Below are 18,136 nucleotides of genomic sequence, written 5' to 3'. Positions count from 1 at the left end.
TACCTTTCTAACCTTACACTTACCCTTGGTTTACAGGAGGGGGTGAGAGAAAGAGACTGAGAATCAAGCTTTCTTGGCAGAAACGGCAGTGGACGAAAATTGAGTTACAACGAAAATAGCAATAGTAATAACTTCCTTGACTTGAGTGTGATAGGTACACACTCATCTTAGTTAATACCACGGGCACTAACAACAAACGCGAGCCCCAGAGACCCCAACCTCTCCGGCACCGCGGGGCATGCAGCCTCCCCTGGCGGCAGCCCCCGGCAGCGCACGGAGCACCGAATCCCGTGCGCACCTCGCGGTGACTTCTCGGGCCGGCCAGCCGCGGGGCCTGCGCGGGGCGGGCCTGAGCGGGGGCGGTGCAGACGAGGGGCGGGACCTGCACGGGTACCACCCCCGGGATCAGGCTCGGGAGGGCGCGCGCGCTGGGCGCTGGTTAAAGAGGCGCGTGGAGGCGGGTGCGGCGCACACTGCTGCGGCTCGCGGAGGACGGCCCACGTGTCTCCCTAGACTCTGGCCTTGAGTTCCCCGGCTCCCTTTACCCCAGCGAGCCAGGGCGCCCCCTTGCCCCGCTTTGTGTCCACCCACCAGCCTCCCCCCCGCCCCCCCGCGCGGGAGCAAGTCCTCGTACAGTTCCCCGCGCTTGGTGGGCCAACTTGGCAGAGCAACTTTGTCCGGAGAGCGGCGCCGGGGGCGGGAGGGGGGGGAACAGGGCACTGCGCATGCGGAGCTCCAAATTCAAACAGCTGTTTCCAGAGGCTGTAGGGCGCGTGGACCCGGAGCCGCAGGGGCTAGGGGAGCCTTTCTCCAGGAGGCGGCCGCTTGGGAGCCATGGTGGACCGGGGCCCACTACTCACCTCGGCCATCATCTTCTACCTGGCCATCGGGGCGGCGATCTTCGAGGTGCTCGAGGAGCCACACTGGAAAGAGGCCAAGAAAAACTACTATACACAGAAACTGCATCTGCTCAAGGAGTTCCCGTGCCTGGGCCAGGAGGGCCTGGATAAGATCCTGCAGGTGAGCCGCCGTCTGTGCCCCTACAGACACTGGAAGCCGGCCGGAGCTTTAGGAGTGCCGAAGGGAAACCCTTCACAGCTTTGGATAACCCTCAGTCCCTGCGGGCAGCCCTGGGGGTGGCAGGAAAGGCTGTCTCACATGGGTCTGGCTGCTGAGGTCTGTCGTTTACCCGTAGACACGGGAGTCACCCACGCGCGGAGACTCTTTGGGAACCCCGTTTGTCCAGAGAGACGTTGGGGTTGACCTCTGGGTGAACCGGCCCCGCGATGGCTCCCTGTGAGTGTGCGAGTACCTCCCTCGTTGGAGGGGGGCTGTAGGACGGATAAAGGCGGTTATCTGCACTTTGAGAAGCTCCCGCTCCCGGAGTTCGGGAGTGGAGCCGGGTGCCACCCCTTCGCATCTCCACCTCCCAGCTCCGGGCCAGTGCCGCGCCCGCCCTGTGTTTCTTCTGGAACGTGAGCCGGCAGTAGTGGCGTGAGGGTCCCACAGCCCCAAGCTATGCAAAGGCTCCTCCGCACCCGGATCCGCACCCGCAGGGATCGGGAAGTGGGTAGGGGGCTCCGTACCGCCCGAGCGTCACCTCCCCCCCCCCCCCCCCCCAACCCGGGATGGGGTGCTGATGGCCGCAGTGCCTGGGACGCGCTCAAGCTTCCGGCAGGGCTTATCTCATGGAGACACCTCCCCTCCTCCCCCAGGGCTTGGAGTTAAAGTTGGTGAAAGTAGCAGGTTGAACAAAAGAACAAAACCCCGGGAATCCTTTTTAGGGGAAAGGAGAGGTTGAGCAAAAGGGGACGCGTGGGGGGTAGTTTCTTCTCCGTGTTGACATTGCGAACCTCTTATCTTCTGGTACGTGCTCTATGGATGGCTTTGACCTCACTAGAATAAACTGGGGCTGACCATGGCGGCTGGGATCTTGGGGCTGTTTGGGGCCCAGGGTCCTCCACGCCAGTTTCTCAGAGGCTCTTAGCCTTAAGCACCCACCCTCCCTGGCCTGCACTAATGGCTTCTCTCCGGTGGAAGGACCAGGACCTGGGTGTAAAGAGCTGGTGACGGCTCTAGATTGTGGAGTGGGGTAGGGGTAGATTGTCCAAGGTGTTATTTTTCTCTTGGGGTGGAAGATGCGAGAAAGGAGGTTTGATGAGGAACAACATTTAATCTACGGCAGCCGCCCAACATTTTATGATTGTCTAGTTGTCTCTCATTTTTCTGGTCTCAGTTTCCCCGTATGTGAAATGAGAATGCACCCGTCTTCATCTGTCTTCCCTGCCCTGGACTGTTGGGAGGTTGAAAGCTGTGGAAAACATGAGCATGTCTTGCTTGTGCTGCCCCCTCATTGTCCTTAAATCGATGGACATTCACACACCCGAGCATATAGGTACCTACCAGCATCTGGGCAGGTGAAGACTTGTCCTCCCAGGAGCCAGTGAGAGGGGAGGTTTAGGGGTGTTGCATTTTAGCGGGGAGAGCCTCTGGGCCCTTAGCAGTCCCCAGAGTGGGTGACCGTGGGAGGTGAGGTTGATGGGGAGGAGGAATTCAGCCGGTAATTGGGGTGGTTTGGCTGCTAATAGCAGGGACTTCTGTGGATGAGTGTCTGCCCTGTGTGTGTGCGTTGGGGAGGGGTCACTTTATAATTTCCCTTGAGGAAACAATTCCCCGGGAGAGCAGTTGTTGTTTAGTTTGTTCCAGGGCTTTGTTTAGAGGGGGAAGAGGGCAGGCGGGGATGATAAAGAATCAAGCTGCCCTCGAAGTGTTTCCCTCTTCGCCACAGCAGGGGAAGGAAGGAAAGAATTCAAGGCTGAATGTGGGAAAATAAACTTCAAAACCCATGGAGAAGGGAAGAGGGGGGTGGTCAGGGTAAGGCAGCCGGGTGCAGCTGGTGGTGGTAGCTTTGGAAGTTAGCTTTCTTAAGGGGTTCGAGTCAACAAAAAGCCTCTTATTTGGGGGTCCTCTTAAACCCGCTGATGATTGCCCCCCAAAAGCAGGCAGGTAACTTTTAGATGTGGGCATCGGGCCAATCTGATTTGGAGAGGATCATGGACAGCCCTGTTCCCCATCCCTGGCCAAAAAACTCTCCAACCTTCTCCAACTTCCCCTCCCATCATAGGAAAAAACCCAAGAAGTGAACACTGACCAGCGGAAGCATTCTGCTAGCATCACTTTTTAGTCTGCAGAAATCTGCCTGGCTCTGCTTTCTGTTATGTGACTTGAGGCATTACCTTCAGCCCCAGGAAATTGGTTTAAGGAAAAAAGAAGACTCCGTTGTGGAAAACTCTAACTTCTTTCCCATCTGGCCTGGGGCATTTCCACCTGAGGTTCTGTGTTTTGTCAGGTTCTGAGTCACCTTTGTAATCCTAGAGAAGTCCCAAGCTAGAAATTCCTGGGGTAGGGGCGGGCTCTTGGGAGGGGTTGTTAGAAGTAGGGGGTGCAGACTGAGTAGGGTTTTTTTTTTTTTACACTGGAAACTGCATGTGCTTTCAAATGTGTGCAAAGGGAGTTAACACAACACACTGCTCACTTTTCATTAGGTCTTATAGGCACCCCGCCCGAACCGAGTTGTCTGGTTCTTCCTGCCCGACTTTCAAATGCTTACCCTCCTTGCTTCTACCGCAGCAGCCTCAGACCCTGTGGTTGTCCTCCTTCCTGCCTTCAGAACCATCTTGAACCCTTGCCTCCCCAGCCTCTTCCCTGAATTGCATGCAGAGGTTTCCACCAGGGCAGTTAGCATGGATTTGAGCACCCTGTGTGTTGGGCACTGGGAGTGGTATGTGCATTTTATAAAAGAGAGTGGGCACAGGCCTGTTTTGACATCTGCATTGGCCATTTTACCCATCAAGCCATTTGACTTTGCCTCTTTCCTCAGTGCAAAGTGAGGGTCCAGTGAGGATCAGGGCAAGTAGAAGCGTTATGCAAGATGCCTACAGATGTCACTTAAAGCGAGCATGTCTCCCCCTGTCTGTTTGTGTTTATTGAGCACACGTTGACCTAGTGCTTTACCTGCGTTAGTTCAGGTACTTTTTACAGCAACCTTATGAATTCAGATAAGGAAACTGAAGCTCAGGGAAGTTGAAGTGGCCTTGGTGACACAGCAGGAGGGCACAGCCTGGGGTGGGAACCTGGCTCACCTACTCCTTGTACACCTTTGCCCTGCTTCTTAGGCCTGTGAAGCTGTTGAATGGGTAGTCTGTAAGTGAGCTTAGTGGGGTGGTTCAGCTGGACTTCGGTCTGCTGGGAAATTTTATTTTCTATTTCCCCTAGAACAGGCGTTGGCATGCTGGCCTCCTGTGTTGGGCCTGGCCAAGCCAGCACCTCCTCTGTTACTGCGGTAAGCATCGGTCCACCCCTCCCTTGGCAGCACAAAAGAGCAAAGGGTTGGGATGCAGTGAAGGGGGGCAGTCTCAACCTTCACCTCCAGTATGCAATGATCATAAACAGGAAGGATTTGAGAACTCCCTGTGCACCAGAGCTTTGAATAAGCACGTTCTATACATTCTTACTTTAATTTAATCTTGGTGACCACCCCCTTTTATAGATGAGGACAATGATATAACTTGCCCAGGATTATATGGTATAGAATCAGGTTTCACACTGAAGCGGGTTGATCCCAGAGTACATGAGAACATTCATCAACGAACATTTATTAAGTGTCCACTATGTGCCAGGCACTAGGCGAGGATCTGGGAGTGCAAAGATGGATTAAGACACCACGAGGCTCAGACTGGCTGCTGGGGAGAAGGATGAATAAACCCACTATGATGTGATGGTTCCTGAGGGCCTCCAGAACCAGCCTGAGGGGTCAGGGAGGACTCTCAGGAGGTGATGACTTTAAGTGGGGTCTTGGATGTAGGAGGGTTTAAGAGGGAGAAGGAGGGAGAGAGTGAGGTGTTCCTGCTGTGGCTCTTGAGATTCCCATGTCTCCCAGGGGTGTGGTAGGGGTCGCCTCATGCCCTGCCTTCCACTGGAGCATCCCATCCCTAACTGGTTTTTCCTAGACTGCTCACATAGCTGACCAATCCCCAGAAGCCTCTTGGATCCTACTGGCCTCCTTGCCAGCTCCAAACTGCATTATCCTATTTGGAGGTTTTCCGTGGGTGCCAGACCCCGCTCCTTTTATTTTCTGGACCCTTCCTATTCTCTACATGTTCCAGTCTACAGTAGTCAAGCTGATTCCAGTTTTGAGGTTCTGACATCGTGTTTCTAACGCCAATCCTCCTCCTAAAATTTGAAAATATAACCATGGGTTATGTGCTAAAGTTACATCTGACCAAATGATGTAATGATCTGACCAAATGATGCCCTTAGAATGGGCACATTCATTGAATTTTTTTGAGAATTGAGGGTTAACATGAAAACCTCTTTTGTTTCAAGCCTCGTTGGAAATTGTAAAGCACACTGGTCCACTTAACTGCCTTTGTAAGTAAAGGGAACACAATAGATCTTTTGATTATCCAAGATCACGGAGGCCTCCACGTCATTAGTTCAAACTTGGATCCTCACTGTCTAGAACTGCAGAAGTGGAAAGTAGGGAAGTTGGGGTTTTGAGAGGAAATGGAAGAAAGAGGTCCCCTCCTAATGACCTGTTTGTTTATGTTCCGATCAAAGTTGAGGGCAGCCAAGATAATAATAATTCTTAAATCGGTAAATATGCCTCAGTTAACTGCTCTAGTTAGAGTTTAACAGTTAAAGTGGATTTTTATTGAATCGTTTTGAGAGTTTTACTAGAGCCCTTAGGATGATTGCAGATGGCATGGTATTAGAGAATTATTGAGGGTGGGAATTAGCAAGTGTTGAAAGGTTCTAGTGGGGTGGGGGGAGCCCTATAGGAGGGGGTGCAAGGGAGGTGATGACTGTTGCTTCTAAGTGTTTTCCTGGGGCTTTGCCCTATTTATAGTCCTACATTTAAAAGAAACAGTCCTCTGATTTTGGGCGCTGTGCTTGGCCGCCTCTGACCTCAGGCCAAGGGCTTTCATCTTGAAGTTGGCTGTTTGCTGTCAGATTGTGCTCAGCTTCTGAACTCTCTGTGGGGTGGGGGGCAGGGAAGTATAAGGCTTTGGGGAGCAGAGGAGCCATGGTCCTGACATAGTACCCCCAAGATAGTCTTTATACATGGGGCGCCTGGGTGGCTCAGTCGGTTAAGTGTCCGACTTCAGCTGGGGTCATGATCTCACGGTCTGTGAGTTCGAGCCCCGCGTCGGGCTCTGTGCTGTCAGTTCAGAAGCCTGGAGCTTGCTTCCGATTCTGTGTCTCCCTCTCTCTCACTGCCCCTCCCCCACTCACACTCTGTCTCTATCAAAAAATGAATAAATATTAAAAAAAGAAAGATAGTCTTTGTACAAATTGGGGTGCAAGAACTACTAGGCCAGAACTGGGTGATTCAGAGAGGCCACGTGTGCTGGGTACTATAAGAAAGCATGTGAAATAGGCTTGCCTCCTTCCCGGTTCCCTCTGGGGGAATGCAGAGGGTCACGGCGAGTCTCCTTGGAGATTTCACCGATAGTTGCCAGGGACTCTTAGAATAGGGCAGACGAGGCCTGACCTGGCCATCCTCCCCAAGGATGGGTTTGACATGGATAGAGGACATGCTTTCCTCCAAGTGCCACTCGCCCCACCACCTAACTGCAGGCTCCTTGCTGTTGTTGAAAGAGTCACCATGCAAGCAGTATGTCTGATGGTTATGGGCTGGCCTCTGAAGGCATGCCGCAAATATCACCCTCACTGTTTGCATAGACGAGCGCTTGGCACATAGTGCTCATTAAGTGTTAGCTGCCGCTGTCGCTGCTACTGTTCCTAAGACAACCCTGCTATGTGAAGGGACTGCCCCCACACAAGTGTGGTTCACACAGTAGCAGGAAGACCTTCCTGAAGCAGAGGAAAGGTCAACCGACTTTTTTTAAATTGTAGTAAAAAACACATAACAAAGTTTACCATCTTAACCATTTTGAAGAGTCCGTTCATTCTTGTTAAGTATATTCACACTGCTGGGAAACAGCTCTAAAGAACTTTTTCATCTTGCGAAGCAGATTCTGTCGCCCTTAAACAACTCCCTTTTCCCCTCTCCCCCTGGTTCCTGGTAACGAGTAATCTACATTCTGTTCCTGTGAATGTGACTACTTTAAATGCCTTCCAAGTGGAATCATTTGTCTTTTTGAGTAAAATGGTGCCACCACTATGGAAAACAGTGTAGAGGCTCCTTAGGAAATTAAAAATGGAAATGTATGATCGAGCAATCCCTCTTCTGGGTATATATCAACCACATTTTTAAAGAGCTAGACAAAGAAGGGGGGATGGTGGGTCCTTCTTGCCCACAGCCCTCAGGGAGGAGTAAAAGTGCGTGATGGTTCTGGGCTGCAGCCACAGGGCCGAGAGGTAAGGGTCAGATGACAAAGCCCTCTGGGTTTAGCCAAGGAATTTGAACTGACCAAATTTTTGCAATTTTTAAGTCGGGGAGTGAACAGCATTTCAGAAAGTTCCCTCTTCCTTCACAGGCGTGGCAACTTAAAAGAAGTAGAATCTTCAACTCTAAATTAACAGCATTTCTGTGGGCTGATCCCTTCACCCCATGGGTGTTCTGATAAGGATGCTTCCTCCCTTGAACTTTCTGATGTGATGGAGTGTGGGTTTTTCCACCAAAGCCCACAGAGCCCACTCCCCCCGCCCCCACATCCACCCCAACGCACACACAACACAGCCCATCCACCCTCCCTCACACCCCAGCTTTCAGTTAGGGCACCTTTTCCTCTTACCATGAACCCCTTGGGAGGTTCAAGTGTGGGTTCCTGTCCCAGCCAAAGCCCCCCCCCAATTTGATGACCTTCCAGATAATACCTTAGTTGCCCCTTTATGTAAAAAAGTGGGGGGGGGGCAGTGGGATATTCCAGCTCGGTACAGCTGCCTGGGCCCTCTGGGCTTTTGGTGAGGAGTTAATCTGATCCCTAAATTTTAGAGATCTGGACAAAGGAAGGGTGGGCTCACGGAGGGGCCTCCCTCCTGGCCAGCATTTTTGTGTGTACTGAAGCCTCAGAAACCATACTGGGCCGTAGACCTTGGGGGCTCAGCCTCGCTGGGCAGAGAAACAAGGCCACAGTGGCGAAACTGAGGGGAAATGCGGTCCTGGTGCTGAGTGATGGGTTGCAGATGGTAGAGGTTGGAGAGATGGGACAAGAGTCACCGGGCCTCAGGATTCAGTTCCTGTTTGCTGAGGCCTGTGGAACCCCTTGGCCTGCAGGGGATCTGGCTCTGAATAAAACATAGCCCCTGCCCTCAGGGAGCCCCCAGTCTAGAGAAAGAAAGGTAAGGAGCTCTCACCTCGCTGACATTGGTAAGGGCACCTGGGGGTTCTAAGTGTGAACCAGTGAGATTAATTTCTACTCTTGAATTTAAAGAAGCAGGTATTTGAGGCAGGCTGGAAGGATGAGTGGTATGGGTAGCACTCTGCTGAATTCCTACTGGGTGCTGGGCATTGGGCTCCTACTTTAACTGTCTCATTAAACCAGTCCAGTGGATTCAGTATTACTGCTATGCCCATTAGCCAGGCACATGGAGGCCAAGGGATTTGCTCAGGTCTACATGGCTACCTGGAGGCTCAGACTCATCCCCACCTTGCTGACTTCAGAGCCAGGAATGGAGGAGGATCCAGGAGGTTCCCTTATCAGCACTCCCTTCTAGTAGGAGCACCAGAATGGACCACAGAGTTTCAATACCGTGCCCAAGGTTGTCCTAGTGGAGTTGTCCAGCATTCTCCATTTCTTTCAACTTCACCCACAGCCCTCTCCTCCAAAGAGTTCATGGTCCACACCTGAAAGTATGGAAGGTTGATACCCTCTTCCCTTCCCGAGCAGGGGCCCTGCTCCTTGCTCTGGGGAAAGGTGGCAAGGCTTTCTCTGCTCAATCCTGGCTCATCCCGGGCTTTGTCAAACCTTTTCCATTCTGGAGGATTCCAGGGGCAGATGGCCTCATGGGTGTCTTCCCTGGGTGGTGGTCACTCGGGACCTGGGATCAGAGTTGTTTCCTCGTTGGGGGCAGACTCCACCCACTTGCCCTCTCACAGTGCCCTTGGCAGACAGGTCCCTGTGATTGGCTTTGAAATGTGCATTCTGTTTTTCCTCCCCTCCATCTAAATATTTGGGTTTCCTGCTGAAATATTTAATCAGGATTGCGTACTGTGGCTGTTGTCACCTCCCATGGCCCAGTGTAATCTGGCTGCAGCTGCTTAGCTGGGTCCCTCCTAGGAGGGGGAGACTTGCTCCCCAACCCCAGGAGAAAAGCCCTGCAGTGTGCTTGATGGCCCAGCCAGCACAGGGTTGAGCCCCTCCCTTTGTGTGGACCTGTGCTTGGGGCTGGGGCTGGGGCTGACGGACTCAGATCTGAGCCACTGTAGGAAATAGAGGATTTGGACCTGGGTTCCAATTCTCCCTATGGTACTGGTGTGTGCTGTGCGACCCTGGCTGGATTTCACTTCTCTTGGACTCTACTTCCTTCAAGTAAATTCATCCATTCACTCAGGAAGGCTTGAAGTGACGGTTAAATTAGGCCCAGGTAGGCAGTAGGAGCCCTACGTGGGCAGGGACATGTGTCCCCACCCTTGGCCCTAATCCACAGACCTGTGCAATAAGCATGTGGGGGTATAGCCAGCCACTGATGTGCCCACAGTGTCTGCTGGGCCCCCGGTGCCCAGTGCTGTGCCCAGCTCTGAGGGGGGATGTGGAGATGCATGTGGACCTTCAGTACTATGGCCAGTCTGGAGGACCTAGGCCTCCTCAAGATGAAAGCACTTTTCCTTTTTTTTTTTTTTACTGTTTATTTATTTTTGAGAGGGAGGGAGAGAGAGACAGAGTGCCAGTGGGGGAGGGGCAGAGAGAGAGGGAGATACAGAATCTGAAGCAGGCTCCAGGCTCTGAGCTGTCAGCACAGAACCCAACGCAGGGCTCAAACCCATGAACTGTGAGATCATGACCTGAACTGAAGTTGGACACTTAACCAACTGAGCCACCCAGGTGCCCCAGAAGGCACTTTTCTAGGTGAACTGAGCCAGGCCCAGACTCTGGCCCCTGGTCTCATAGTCTCCACACCCTGAAGAGGAGGAAGGGAGAGTGCCATTATCAAAATGTGCTCCCACTTTCCCCTTCAAGCCTCATGAGGTGGGGCCATGTTGCCTAGTGGTTAAGGACAGGCTTTCAAGTCACAGTGGCCTTTGCAAGCTGAGTGGCCCTGAGCACACGACTCGCGTCTGAAAGGGACAGTGATGTTACCCATCTCGGTGGGACGAAGATAACAGGAGAACATGGAGAAAACGTATGTGATGTTCACTCCCTGTAGCTGCCAGCTCCAAGTTCACCTTTAAATTCAGTTTATTGCCATCTCTTCTCCGGGGGACTTGATGGAATAAACTGCTCTCCCTCTCTGGGTCATTCTCTCCAGGAACCCCTTCTCAGCTTCCCTGCCCCCATCCCTTTTTTATAAACTTTTCCTGAACTCCTCTCTCCTGGGATTAGCAAAACCAATCAGTGTGAGCATTTAACAGGTCTCTTTCCCCCACCCCCTGGCCCAGCTAGATGCTAGATGGGGAGCCGTGGATTCTGCCTTCAAGGAACTTGAGACAGCAAATATCCAGTCCTTCATTCAGCAGATATTTACTAAGCACATACTGTGTGCCCAAACCTGTTTGAGACCTGCTGCAAAGGGAAGCAGCCCCGTCCGTCCCTGCCTTTTGGGGAATGTCTTCAGACCATGTACTACGGAAACCAGGAAGGCAGGTGGACCCGCCGGGGGGAGGGAAACAACACTCCCTGCCCCTTCCTTGTGGAAACCGTTTGATCTTCAGAGCGAGCAGGAGGAAGGCCCGGCTGTTTGCAGGGGAGAAGGGCATGCCTTGAGCAGGTAACTCCGGCCTGACTGGCGCCTGCATTAGGCTTTTGCTACCCCGTGGCCCACCCTGCAGGGTACCCCCTCCACAGCTGGCCAAGGATGTTGACCCCAGGGGATGGAGCAGGAGTGTTGGGTTGTGTCGCCTGCAGTACCTGGGTGACCCCCTGAGAAACCTTCAGATACACAGGCTTTGCACCCTTCCCAGATTCTCACCCTTGGCCTTACCATGGGTCTCTGCAGACCCATTCCTCCAGGGTGCCTCCCTGTGACCTCTCCGGGCCTGACTGAGGTGTGGCATTTCCATCCCATCTGCTAGATAGGAAAACCGAGGCCTGGTGAGGAGCTGGGGACAAACTGTCTGTAGAACTAAGCTCAGGTTAAACTAGCTCAGCTTGCCCAGGTCGAGAGCCTTTTTCCACTGACCCATTTGTCACCCTGCCTCTAATCCTCTTTTAAATGGCCTTTAAGTCAGAACCTTGACCGTGTTTTGGGGTACAGAGGACTTAATGTTACTTAAGCTAAATTGGCCTGCCTTGATTTCCTAACCTGCCCAGCACACCCCTTTCTGTGATCTTGAGGGCCAACTTCCCCACCCACGAGTGAGTTTTTCTGGAACAAGAGGCAAAAGTTGAGATTGTGGTAACTGTAGGCTCAGAAAGAAGCAGAAATGATCTCATGCTTCCCCAGGGAGCTTCCCCATCACAGGACTCTGCACCCCAAGTGTTTGCACCCAAGGAACTGTCTCGTTGGCTGGTTTCTCCTCACCCCCCACGCCCCCCTCCCCCGGAGGCTGGCAAGAGTGGCTGATGGGGGAGGAGGGTCAGGCTCCGGGCACATCTCCTGGCAGCAAATCATAAATTGTGAGGCTGAAGGGAGCTTAGTGGTTACCTAACTGGCCTCCCTGTACAGCCCCAGAGCCAAGGCCCAGACCTTCGGAGGTTATGTAACTTTCCCAAGGTTACTGCGCAGGGAAGTACAATAAAGGAGTAATTAGAGCTAAGTGGGGCAATTAGGGAAGGCTTCTTGGAAGCCGTGGCCCCAAGACATAGGTTGAAAGGTGACTGCCACACCTCCTGAGAGCTCTTCTGCCACTCTTAAAGCCATCAGGGGTCCTCAGAGACTCAGATCATGACCACACCCCTCCCCAAACTCAGAAAACCCTCAGTGGCTTCTCCCTCAGACTAAGCCAACATTCTTGCGGTGTGATTTGGACTCTGCTACCCACGTGGTCTCCCCTCTTTCTGGACCGCAACCCTTGATTGCATTCGGCCTTGATATAGGTGGGAGGCTGTCTCCTGAGGGTGGAGAGGTGGTCTAAAATGCTGTACGCTCATAGCAGGTTTTCAGTTTTTATGGAGACCTGGAGGTCTGTGTCCACCAGTAACGTGAGCTGCTGTGGGGAGGGGTGGCAGAGGGGCGGAACCACAGTGCTACAGTAGTAACGGTAGCTGGCACTTGGTGGGGGAAAAGGTGCCATGGGCCAGGCGAGGGCCACTGTCACGTTGCACCGACTGCCCAGCAGTGGTAAGATAGCTGCTGTGGGGAACTTCATTTGCAGATAATGCATCTGAAGCAGAGAGATTAAATAACATAACCAAGGTCATACAGCTAGTTAGTGGCCTGAACCCAGGCCTTCAGAGTCCAGAGCCAGGGCTCTGCAGAGTGGCCTCTCATGGTGTCCTAAATTAGCACCAGTCCTACTGATCTTTCTAGGCTACCAGCCACTCCTTGGGGCTGGATTTTCTGTTCGGGGCCCATTGGTTCCTAGCACCCCAAAAGCTCCCCATGCATGCTTGCTTGGCCTTTGCTGAACGCTGTGTTCTGTAGCCTTCAGGGTTCTGACACCACCGTTTCCTGACCACATTGACCACATATAGGTTTATTTGCCACTTGCAGCATGAAAACATTTAAAGCAGGAAAGCTTGGGTTATGTAAGTGGGTGCCACAGTTCAGAGTCGGGTCTGTCAACTCCTTTCCTGCCTTCAGCCCCTTTTCTCCATCGTCCTTACAGACCCAACAGGCCCCTACCCTTCATGACAGAATTTGTGGGTCAGGGGACCCAGAGACCGAGGCTTTGAGAAAAAAAATCAAGGAGCCGACGGGGGAGGTGTAGCTGTGAGCTGTGAGATTTCCACCTGAGTCCCCATATTACTGCCACCTCCTCAGCAGCTAAACCTGTACTTGTGACGTGTGCCCCCATTTGGCTTCCCCAGGGGAAGGCCCCCAGCAGGACTCTGGGCTACACCTTGGTAGGGAATAGCTTTAGTCTTGCCATCCTCCTGCAGTGGAAATACCACCCCGATGCTGCTCACATGGCTGAGGATAGAGGTTGGTGACTGCAGCATGCTGAGGACCCCAGGACGGGCCCCTTGTGTCTAAGTGCAAGTTTCTTGACCCTCCCACGTCCCAGGCGCAGGGTGGCACCTGTTCACAGACCCTCTGGAGGAGAAAGAACAGCAGCCCCGTACCTTCCCCATTTCTGCTGTTCAAATAAAACTCTGGCCTCCTGGGTCGTGGAATGCATCCTGACAGTGTTAGCTTTGGAAGCACGCCCTTCCCTTGTCAGCATCCCGGCCCCCCAGAGCAGTGCCTCTCACTGAGGGTAAGTGAGTGCTGAGTGGGCTAAGTGCAGCAAGCTGATGCAGTAGTGTCTTGTCAGCACCCCCTGGGGAGCAGGAAAAGGGAGGGTGTCCTGATTATCAGCTTTTCAACACCCCGTCTCTCCCATCCCCCAGACTCTAGCCGCAGCCCAGAGATCTACTTATGAGTGGCCCAGGGAGTGGGGGCCTAGGGCTTACTCAGCTGACTTGCTGTGTGACTGGGCCAGGTGGCTGCCCCCTTCGGAACCAAGGACTTGCTCCCTAAGGCCAATTAGACACTTGGCTGAGCACCTGCCGTATGCCCAGTACATATGCTGGTTTAAGGACTGTGGAGATTCTGGGAAGAATTAGACATTAGCTCTGCTTTTGAGGTTGGCGTGGGGCTATGCAATGTATATGGAGAATTACTGAGTAGGGAGCTGGCATGTTGTGGGAGCCTCGGGTGCGCCAGGGGAGAAAAGTTGCGTTGGGCCAGGGGTGTCAGGGAAGGCTCCCCTGAGCCTGGGGTCACCTTCCTTTGAGCCTCCTCCTTCTCTGGGCACGTCTTCCCCACCCTGGGGGTCTGCACTGCCCCCCCTCCTCCGTGAGGCCCTCAACCTGTGCCCCAGTGGATCACAAGTCTAGCACTGAGTAAGGGGTAATTATTAATGAATACCCCGAACCACGAGCTGTATTTCTCTTTCCTTCAGCCTCTCTTCCACCAGTCCTCAAATTTCAGAGGCAGGACCCTCACAGCCCTCCTTTGCCTTTTAGGTGGAAAACTAATCTGGAAAACTGTCCCTGGCCCTCCCAATGGAGGTCTTGGCCAGCCAGACTCTACGTCTACCTAGCAAGCTCTCCGGGACTGCCCCACCTCTCTGAACCTCACCTGCGCACCGCCCTCTTGGGACAGGTCTATAAGTTGCCCGGCAAAGTGTCAACACCTCCCTGGGTTAGGTGTGCATTGGGTCTAGACCCAGGGCAGGCACCACGGTGCTGGGGCAGGGCAACTTTGGAGACATGGGGGGCACTTCTGGGTCCTGCTCCAGAAGTTTCCCATCTGCATCAAGCCTGCTGAGGACTCAGGTTCACTGATCTCAGTTTTTGGCACAACCTCTCTTTTTGGAACGTTCCAGGGCTGCGAGCTGCATGTGGTCAAACCCCCTGGCTCTTCTGCCTGCTCTGTGTTGGGGTCACTGTGTACAGGCCTTAAAACCTCCCCTTCCTGAAGCTGGTCTTGTGTCTGTGGACACACTCCTCCGCCCCTCTCCCCCACTGCTCTGCACACACAGGTTAGTCCTTCCTTCTTGACTGTCTGGGGCTGTGTGGCCAGTGGATGGGAAACCCTCACACAGACTACCACAGGGACACCTGATGCTTGAGCTACCCAGGCCCTGGGGGTGGGGGTGGTTTCTTGGGGGTGGTGCTTCGGTTGGTGTTTCTCAAAGTGGGACTGAGCTAGAAGCCAGGCTTCAAGTTAAACGAAAACAAGACTGGGGGTGAGGGCAGCTGGGACTCTGAAGTTAGTGTGGGGGTTCTGTTAGCGTTGAGTCATAGAAATTTGATGTAAAAACAGAAGGCGTGAGTACTGAGTTGGAGGCAGGATTATTGATGGTTCTTTCTTTCTCTGCCTCCCCCGTTTTCTGAAATGCTGTTGTCAAGCCTTTAAAACAGAGAAATTTAATTTTCTTAAAGGGTAAGATATATGCTTATGTCATCAGCCACTTCTGTGCTAGCTGTTTTCATTTTTAATGTTTGAGGTGCACAAAGCAAAAACACGGTTTTAACAGAACGTACTCTAAAACCTGGTGTCAGTTCTGTGATTGCTAAACAGTGTGTTGCTATTGTTTTTCAATGTAGCTGCCAAAGTTGTGACTTCCTGGGCAGCCGTGCTGTTGAACACTTGGAGGCGTAGGGGCTCAATGTCTGGGTAAATGAGGGGGGGCCTTTGGTCTGCAGACCAAGGTGTTTGAGACTAGACACACAAGTCGGCGGTCACCAAGGAGAGGGTGCGGTTCCCTGAGAGGTCCCTGGCAGAGCCAGGGAGCCCCAGCAGCTGTACCCAGTGCTGCGCCCAGTGTCCCCTACAAGGGACGGTGTCTTCCAGCGGCCCACGGACAAGTGTTATGTTGCATCCAGCTCTGCCAAGTCTCACAGGGGCACAGGGAGACCTTGCCCTGCCTTTTGGATGAACACAGAGCACAAGCGAGATTTGGGTCAGCCCGGGACCATGCATGTAACTCAGAGTCAGGAGCGTGCTGTGGTTTACCTCCGGAGGCTTGGGTGAACGTGAGGGACCAGGGGAAGGCGGACTCTGTCTGGGAGAGAGAGTCTGGGTAGGATGTGTTGTGTTTCACTCTGCATCCGATCGGTAATCACCACCCACCTGTTGCCAATTAATTTTATTTTAACGTGATAATGACTAAATATCGTGGCTGTTTAATTTTAAATTAAAATTTAGTTCCTCAGTCACACATTTCAAAGGCTTGGTAGCCACATGGGACTGCTCAGATATAGAACATTCCATCAGCACAGAGAGTTCTCTTGGACAGCACTGGAGTGTTGATAGGAATCTGTTGAGGTTTCTAATGGCCCACTGGCTTCTCGCGGTGTCTAGTCAAATTCCATTCCTGCTCTGGGGTGGGAGAGGGGAGAGCTGGCCCAGCCTGGCAAGCTTGGAGATGGGACGGTGGTGTGCCAGGAACCTGTAGGGGGTGGCCTCCCCACCCCCGCCCCCGACCGGAAACTTGCAAGCCCTTCTGAGGTGAGCACACCCACCCTCACACCCCAGAAAGCGTGAGATTGCAGAGGGCTGTGGACCGCCTTGCCCGCTCAGCCACATCAGACTCAGATGAGTGTGTATTTGATGGGAGGGTCATTCCTGGTGTCACCATCAGTCCACCTTGGCTCCATTGGAAGTGGGCCCAGGCTGAGGTAGACAGTGAGTCATCTTCCACGGACCTCCAGTTGTTGTCCAGGGTGTCATTTCCTTCTGATTGCCTGCTCCGCCCTGTTCCTCAGCCCAGTCTGCAGTGAAGGGCAGCTCTTCCCCGGCCCTGGGGAGGAAAGCCTGCATTTAAGGTCCAGGCTCGCTGGCTGGGTGGATCTGCGGCCACCCCGGGCACATCTTCCCCTTGGGATGAGAACATGAACATCTCTTCCACCCCAAATCTGGAAAGAATAGAAGAAGGGGTGGCCGACGGAACCTGCAGGGCGAGTTTTCCAGGTTCCTTCTGGGGTACATGATATGGGTCCTGGGCCAGGAAAGGTGGAGGACCCAAGGGTGGGCTGGGGAGGAGGGCCCGGCGCTTTTCAGAGCTTGCGGAAGCATCTGACCGGGAGATGGCTCTGCTCTAGTCGTTTGTGTCTTGTGAGCCTCCGTTTCCCCATCTGGGTTTGGGCTTCTTGTCCTGCTTTGTGGCCAGTTGCTGGGACTTTGACAGAGGCATAGCTCAAGCCCTGGGGCTTGTCCTGACCTCGACGTTTATCCCGCTGCTTTGTTGTGGTGTCTTCCACCGTCCTGTAACTTCCTGTGTGCCTGCCCGTATCTGGACAGAACTGCGAGTCCTTCTAGGCAGAGCCTGTCTTGCACTTCCCTTGTTTGGCTCACAGCATCAGAGCATATGGCCAGTGCTCAGTAAATACTTAATCAGTAGATCCAGCTTTGAGCTGCACAGTGCAAGGGAAGGTCGTCCAGAACTCTGGTCCCTTCTTTCTTTGGGTTAAATTAGGTTGGATGCGTTCTGTACAGGGCTTGGGGCTGATGCCTGGCCAGATATGGCATTTGTAACAGGCAGGCACAGCTGCACTCTTGCCCCACTGAAGAGGGGAATACCCCAGGGCCCCAAGGTGGGAGTAAGGGTGAAGGGAACCCTCTTCCCATCTTGCCATCTGGTCTCACCACTCTTCCTGGGAGGTGGCAGGCTGTGTCCTGGAAGCCCACTGATGGGTCACTTGTTTGGCCCTCAGGACAGACAGCCACTTTCAGCAGGCTGGAAGGGTAAATGGACCTCCCAGGACGAGCCTGAGAAGTGGCCGTCCCAGCTGCCATGTAGTGTTCTCGTGGGAAACTGAGTTCCGCAGGGGGACAGGATGCGGCCACGTGAGGAGCGGATTTCGCTCTCCTGCATGACCCCTGGGTGACTTGGAAATCTCGTGCCATGCACCTTCCTGTCCTTGAGCCTTCCCTGGCCACACACAATGCACCAGGAGGCTGAAAGAAAGCCTATCCCAACAGCACGAGGCGTTTAGAAACCACAAGTTTTAAGTCAGGGGCATCTCTGGCTTTGCCTGTGCCCCTGCTTCATGTCCTTCACGTTCACATCCATCGAGCCTTTGGATCCATAGCCCTGAGAGTTGGGGGTGTGGGGGGAGGGGGAGGCAGTGTTCTTCCTGTTTTACAAGTGAAGAAATGGAGGTCATGACTTCTGGGGCTGGAGAATAGCTGACCCTGTGTGGGCCCATGCACTGACAGTTCCTGCTCTCTGCTAAGAAGATTGAGAGCCGCCAGCCCTTGGGTGGGAGTTAGGGGGTTAAGCAGACTTGAAAAATGCTGTTGCTTAAAATCCCAGCCCTCGTAAAGAAGAGAGAGAGAGAGAGAGAGAGAGAGTGAGTGAGCCATGGTACTGATACTTTCTGCTTCGTGGGGTTTGCAACGGGGCTGTCTTACAGACATG

At 53.3% G+C, this 18,136-nt stretch overlaps 1 protein-coding gene across 1 annotated transcript in view; it reads left to right on the top strand.

Annotated features, from left to right (window-relative positions):
• The first annotated feature begins 488 nt into the window (after positions 1–488).
• The window catches only part of KCNK5 (potassium two pore domain channel subfamily K member 5), a 37,195-nt gene continuing 19,547 nt past the window's right edge, over positions 489–18,136 (top strand). The window contains exon 1 of the mRNA XM_042938641.1: positions 489–1,020. Coding sequence (XP_042794575.1) covers positions 835–1,020 — 186 coding nt within the window. The 5' untranslated portion in view covers positions 489–834. The remainder of the gene's footprint in view (positions 1,021–18,136) is intronic.

This window comes from Panthera leo, chromosome B2, assembly GCF_018350215.1.
Source record: "Panthera leo isolate Ple1 chromosome B2, P.leo_Ple1_pat1.1, whole genome shotgun sequence".
Lineage (NCBI taxonomy): Eukaryota > Metazoa > Chordata > Mammalia > Carnivora > Felidae > Panthera > Panthera leo.
This window is presented reverse-complemented; position numbering and strand designations above follow the sequence as displayed.